The 6,651-nt window shown below is 55.7% G+C and overlaps 1 protein-coding gene and 1 non-coding gene across 2 annotated transcripts; both read right to left on the bottom strand.

Moving 5' to 3' along the window:
• Positions 1-879: 879 nt before the first annotated feature.
• Positions 880-1,176, bottom strand: LOC104503650 (beta-keratin-related protein-like). The gene has a single exon (XM_010154883.1). The coding sequence runs from the start codon at positions 1,174-1,176 to the stop codon at positions 880-882; it is 297 nt and encodes a 98-aa protein (XP_010153185.1).
• Positions 1,177-6,293: 5,117 nt separating this feature from the next.
• Positions 6,294-6,375, bottom strand: TRNAS-GCU. The gene has a single exon. It is a non-coding gene; the product is annotated as a tRNA-Ser (tRNA).
• Positions 6,376-6,651: the final 276 nt, after the last annotated feature.

Raw genomic sequence — 6,651 nt, 5'->3', positions numbered from 1 at the left:
AAAACCATTCAAAGGAGCGTCTCTCAGGAAGCCCGCTTCTGCCTTTTTTCCCTGACCCCACATGCATCCTCCTTAGCTCAATCAAAAAATGCTGCAAAATGCAGGGTAAACAACATTCTGAAATGTCAAACCATCATGTTCCCACCTCCTCGAGGGAACAGGCAACAAGTCTGCTCCCGTGGGAAGTCGTCCCTGAGCAAGCACTTGCTATGGGGCATCTGCCCAGGTTGAGACAGTTGTCTTTGGACTGGTCACAGCGAACCACACAGTTCCTTCAGCCCAGTGCGGAGCTGAGCAGCAGAAACTCCCATTTCAGGCAAAAAAGAAACCTCCCACCCAGCAACAAATTGCTTCCAGAGCAGGTTATCCCTCCGGACCACAGGCACAAGGAACACCAGAAGACTCAGGCTATGATGTAGCATGACTTTAATGAGAAGGAAAAGGAGAAGAAACCAGTTCAGGATATGAGAAGTGCACTTCCAGTGCTCAGTAAAGAATTGGATAAACCCCACTCCAGGACAAGCTGAGCCCTACAAGGTGTTCCTTTGCCCCACCGCCCCAGGACTATCATCTTCTGCCTACGGCCCGCTATAAGCATTCTCACCCGGCAGCAGATGTTGTGTAGCACTGCAGGGGGTGACACCTACGTGGAAATAGAGAGTAAGGCGTAGCGAGAGAAAGGTATACAGAGGCACGGTCCCGAGTGACAAGCTCCCATCCTCCTGGAGGGGCTGCGGGTCCTCCCCCCAGCTGGGAAACCCACAGACATTTCCTTAGTCCTCTTTCCCAGTCTTGGTCTTGTGCTTCATTTGTCCTTCCCGAAGAGGCCGCTCTGCTGGCATCGGGGTGGGGGGAAGGAGGTGACCGCCGGGGACACCCCTACAGCCCACCACCCAGGCACAGCAGTCCCGCCTTCCCCAGCCCCCGCGGACCACCGGAGGCCACAGGGACCCCGCAGCACCGGAGGTAGCTCCCGACCGCCGCCGAGGCCGTGGACCCCACTGTCGTGTTTTGCGGGTAGGAGCTGAGGATGGGCCCGGGCAGGGTGACCACAACGGTGGGGGGCTGGATGACGGTGGTGGAGTCGCCACAGCGGCGGAAGCAGGGCTGGTTGCAGCTGGTGGCCAGCGGCCGGGGACGGCAGGAGGAGGGCAGGCACAGGTCGTAGCAGGACATTGCTCGGCGAGGACGTACACCTGAAAGCCAGACCCACCGTGTAAATGCAAGGCAGAGGCTAGTCCATCCCTGCTGAGCCCTCATTTAGCAGGTCCCATAATAAGAGGTGTGGGAGAGCTAGCTAGAGGGCGAGTTTGGATGGTTTAGAAACCTGACAGGAAGGCTTTCCAAGTGGACAGGAGCCAGCTTTCCCCCTTTCCTCGCCCTATCGCTCGCTCAGGAGAAACCAAGGAGTTTGGTTTGAGCTGCAGGCCTGGGGAAGCTGGAGGCACGAGATGCTGAAAGCACTGAGAGCAGACCCGCTGCTGCACGCCGCCTGCCCTCGAGCTGACGGTGAGCCTTGAGCGAGGAAACACTCACCGAGACACGTTGGAGCAAACCCCACTTTTACATCAATACAACCTGAGCGAGCTCGGCTTAACGTGCGCTGAGCTATTCTATCCCAAAATATAAGGGACCTCTGCTGCCCTTCTGTCAACAGGGATGCATCGATCCCTGTCATGCGGGCATGTGCCACTCTTTAGCAGGAAAAACCATGCAGGATGCACCCAGCTACCTGGTTACGGACCCTGCAAGCCCCATCCCGCAAACCCTTGCACTTTGAACCCCGACTCCTCTTTTCGCAACAGAAATAAACCCTTCCCTGACATCCTCCACTGGCAAGCAACAAACCTTGGAATCTTGCGGAGGACCGGGCACAAGGCATTGGTGAAAGCAACAGCTCAGTGGGGACGAGGCAGAGCACGTCTTGACTTACCCGGGCGGTGGAGGTGGTGGCGGTGGCTGGGAGCGGGTGCTGGGGCTGGGAGATGCGCAGGGTTTTATAGGGTGCCGCGGCCCCCGGGGGGGAGTGGGTGCATACCTTCCACCTGAAACTCCCCAAACAACCAGCAGTTTCCCCTGGAAAGCTCCCCTGGCTGATTAAACAGTTCTCTCTTTCATCTGTCATGTTTTGTTTCCATTTAATACTGAGTAAGATTGAAATGATTTGGGCTACAGGCATTAATTACCTTCCTTCCTAAGGCCAAAGTACATTTTAGGTCTTATGCCATGAGGCAGGAGAGTGTTTCAGCAGAATTCAGGCTAGGCGCATCGCTCCCCACCATCCTCCGAGCACAACCCATCCAGCTCCCCAGTGCACCTGAGGTGAGCTCAGGGATTTGGGCTGAAGATGAGAAATGTGCATCTGTAGGTAAATCCTGAAAAACAAAACAAAACAAAACAAAAACCAACACTGAAAAACCAGGAGGGATGCAGGGGGGAGGGTTGGGAGGAAAAAGCCGTGTTCCTCCTGTCCCAACTGCCGAGGTGCTAAGGACACAGGCACGGGGACTCGAGCTACCCCAGCATGACCAAATTGTTATGCTTTTGGCTCCACTCAGAGGGCTTTGCCCTGTTTTTTGCTATTATGCCTCATGCCTGGGGTGTGAATTCTGCTTGGAAGGCACATCAAATTTTAAAAGCAAAGGAGTCGTGGGCCCTGGAGTCCACCCCTGAAGGTGACGCACGCCAAAGCTCACTAATTTTGCCCATCGGTGAGGTGATTTCCGAGTCCAAGGGCCTTTCCGTCCTGCTCTTTGGGTATGCTAACAGCAGTCAGCCAGGAGTTCACAGCTACGCGTCCTTGTGATGGAGTGACATCGTCAAGACATCTTTAATTACAGGCTGCGGCGCGACACCGGATCGCTCTGCTGAGAGCCTGTTCGCTGCTAAACAGGCGGGGAGTCGCAAAAGTCCCGACCTGCACTTAACCATGAGTCACCTGCACATTGGGGAGAGGGAGTGCTGACATGGTCCCATGCAGGGGGATGAGCCATCAGGCTCTAGGGACAAGGAAAGTTTGAAGAAGGCTTTTCATTTCATGCCAGCAAAGCCCAGATGAAGGCACAAACATCTCCTGCCCTGGAATAAACCACGTTCGTACCGGGGCACATGGACTATGCATGTGTGGAGCTGGGGGTTGTCAGCATCAGGGTTAAAGACATACCTTGTAGGGGTTTTGGGGTCATTTTAGTTCCTGGAGTGACTTTCGCCTTGTAGAGCCACATTTGAATTGTGACTCCTTCCTGCCCTGTCTGCCAGGGTAAAAAAAAAAAACCTTTTAGTGGTGCTGGGGTCAAGCCCAGCTATTTTTAACATCATTCTGGAAGGGGAAAGAGGAAGTCAGCTTTTCCGAGGAGCAGCGGAGGACACGTGCTTCAGCCAGAAGCAACTTTCCAGCCTCCTGGAGTGAGGCAGGAGTCTGTGGATTCATCACCACCTCCTCAATGGCAATTTAGTGAGCGGGAAAAGATGAGGCTTGCTTTCAAGCTTTACCTTTCTGCTTTTTTGTACCATTCTTGAATAACAAAATGATGCCATGGGTGCACCTCGGACCCACAGCCTAAGAGTTAAACCCTTCTTTTGTCAGTCAGGGTTTCTTTTCCTTCACTAATTATTTCCATTTCTTTTGTTTCTTTGTGGGGTTTGTTTTGGTGCCTCTGTGCACTCCCATGATCCCAGGGGAAACAGCCCTTCCTGGGAGACTCCCTTCCAGGCTTCCAGACACAGGCTTGGATCTTCTGATTTGCAGCCTCACTCTGTGTTTCAGTTTTGCAACCTAGTTTTAAGTACTTGAGGTTCTACTCACATGGGATCATTGTGTCCCAGAAGAATATCCATGGATGCAGCGATGCTTGAAATAAAAGCACGGGGACAATTAGAGAGGGCACGTTGCTGAATGTGAGCAGGTCTGTGCACTGAAACAAGTCCTTTGCCTGGAGAAGGGGACAGGGGAAACAAAAGGCATTTGTCAGGAAGTTGAAAAAATCAGATTTGTGTAATGAATGAGATTAAAGCAAAGGAAAACCATAGGGGAAAGAGCTCCTGGAAATGCAGGTATTTGGGAGAAAGGCAAGCACTGTTTTTTCCAATCCATATTCATTTCAGGGAATGAGCATTTTCTACTTAAGACATGGCTTTCTTTAGAGGAACAACAAAACCGAGAAAATTTCACCAAACCAAACACATCAGTCCGATTTTCTTAACTTCTGGACATCCTGGATCCAGGATGTGTGGCCATCTCAGCCCTAGTTCTTCCTGCAGGTAAGGGCATGAGGAGAAACACGGCCCCGGACAAATACTTGCTGTGTTTCCCTTTGCATCACCAGCCCCAGCAGCACTTTGCAACTCCGATTTCACTTCTCCGCATTTTGATTTCCAACGACCCAAGGACTAGATGTGTCTGAGACCTGCTGGAGGGTGGAAGCTTGCCCCTGTCCCAAAATTCCTCCTGACAGCCAAAGGCAAAGGCACACTTTAGACCCACAACAGACCCACTGTACCCCATCTCCAAGCAACACCTGCATCCAGCGCTCTCGCCCAAGGCTTGCCCCGGGGCTGCAACCGACCTGCCAGCAGCAGGGACCTCCCGGGGCAGCTGATGGGTGAGCAGGACAACGCAGTGCTGGGAGGCAGCATCCTGATGCAGACAGACCCCCCCGGGCGGCTGTCGCTCCACCACAGCCGCAAAGTGTCCTTGGCAGATTTGGGGTGTTTCAGGGTCACTGGGTGCAGCCTAGGGAGCAGAGCCTGGCCGGTGGCACTGGGGAGAGCCAGGCTCCGGCTGCCGTGTGCCGCCCCAGGGTTGCAGATGATCCAGTTTCATGCCGCCACAGGTTCCCTGTAATTGCTGAGTCCCTGGGTGGGCTGATGCTCCACGGCGTCACCGAGGCTGGCACGTCCTCCCCAGGAGGCCTTGTCACCGTGTGCCAGGGCAGAGGCAGGTGTGTGCCGGGGCAGACACAACCCAGCGGGGTTGAAGGGTGTCCCAAGGGAGCCAGCTTGTCTCCTCTCCTGGCTGCTACTGCCCTGCAAGCTCCCAGGTCCCATCCTGCTGCAGCAGCCCCCGTGCCAGTGCACCACTACCCAAGGATGAGCCTGCACCTTCCCATGTCACCGTCTCAAACTGCAAGTTGGTGTTTTGTCCAGGGCTGTAACCCCTGAGCGCCAAACCCCGTGCCTTTTCCCCAGTAAATCTCCTGCATCCCTCTTGCAGGGCGCCTGGCTGTCTGAGTGCAGACATCCCCCTTTCCCAGGGCAGCAGAGCTGGCCAAGCACCACAGCGTCCCATGGCAGCGGGATGGGATGGGGCTGGTGTTTCCCTGCAGCCCCATCCCCATTTCTGGCTTGGGAGAAGGAAGCAGCTCACAGCTGGTCCTCAGGGGCATCTCCCCGACGCAAGGGAAGGAAACGTGGCCCCAGGTAAGGTCAAAAAGCCAGTGCAGGACTTGCAGCATGGGCAGCTAAGCCTGAGTGTCCTCATCTTGCCTCCAAGGCACAGCATTGCTTGGCCACATCCTCATCCGTGGAAAGAAGGGGTGGAAGCAGGGAAGGCACCTGCAAGGCTGGCACAACGCGTTTCCCCAGCCGCATCAAAGCACACACATGCTCTGAGAATGGCGAGGCTTCCTCCTCCGCAGGACTGCCGGGATTTCAGCAGCTAAAAGCCTCCCAGCAGGCGGGTCTTTTTACCTCTTTCCTCTTCATCTTGCGATACCTCACCCTCTTCTCTCCCCAGGAACCTCCAAGCACTGCTGCAGACATGGGAGGGAAGCAGCAGCTGTGCCATCCTCGAAAAAGCACCTCTCGGACGTGGCGAAGGCTCGGCGAGGCCCAGCTTTGTCCAGGGTTGGCTCTTGTCCCCCATTGGCGCGATTGGGATGCCCAGGGCTTGCGTGTGCAGAATAATAAACCGGCTGATAGAGCAGAAGGACAAGAAGCAGCGCCCCGGCTCAGGGTGTGCCCATGTCGCTGCCTGGCCAGCGTGTTGGTGACCCTCCTGGCCCACGCTGTGGTGCTCTGTCTGCTGGAGAAGGCACAGTGGGCTGACAGGAGGGTGGGTGGTCTCGGGCAGTGGAAGGGAACAGTACCATCCCAAGGCATGAGGGCGTTGGGCCCGGCACGTTGCACAGCAGGGTGATGCAGGGCACTGAGCATCAGGGAGCCAGTTCGGCAAGTGGGAGCAGCAATCCAGAGGCAGACGTGTATTTAACAAACAAAAAACAGGGAGAGGCAGCTGGCCACACTGGGGGCTGCACCTAAAGCAGTGGGGGACCCTGTGAGTGTCCCTGGGGGCTCGACGAGAGTGGGATTCGAACCCACGCGTGCAGAGCACAATGGATTAGCAGTCCATCGCCTTCACCACTCGGCCACCTCGTCCTCTGACGAGTGATTTGCAGTCCAGCGCCTTCACCTCTCGGCCACCTCGTCCTCTGCTCAAGCGCTTTTTTTGGGTTTTTTTTTCCCCCTTTTTGGCTGCAGACCTGTGTTGGTCCCTCAGGATGTGCCCCCAGGGAGCCGGGCTGGGCAGGCAGAGCCCCCGCACCCCGCTGCCCGCCCACCTGCAGCAGGGCAGCTCGCAGGGGGTTGCCCCTTGGCGTGATCCCTTCCATCCCCGTGGTCAGGGGATGGCAAAGGGCAGGGTGGCATTTACTT

Source organism: Eurypyga helias, unplaced genomic scaffold, assembly GCF_000690775.1.
Source record: "Eurypyga helias isolate BGI_N326 unplaced genomic scaffold, ASM69077v1 scaffold19627, whole genome shotgun sequence".
Taxonomy (NCBI): Eukaryota; Metazoa; Chordata; class Aves; order Eurypygiformes; family Eurypygidae; genus Eurypyga; species Eurypyga helias.
Note: the sequence above shows the minus strand (reverse complement) of the source record. Positions and strands in the feature narration are given on the sequence as shown.

Bases quoted from the DNA above. Each gene is read 5' to 3' on its own strand.
- LOC104503650 (XM_010154883.1), bottom strand. From the start codon at position 1,176: ATGTCCTGCTACGACCTGTGCCTGCCCTCCTCCTGCCGTCCCCGGCCG.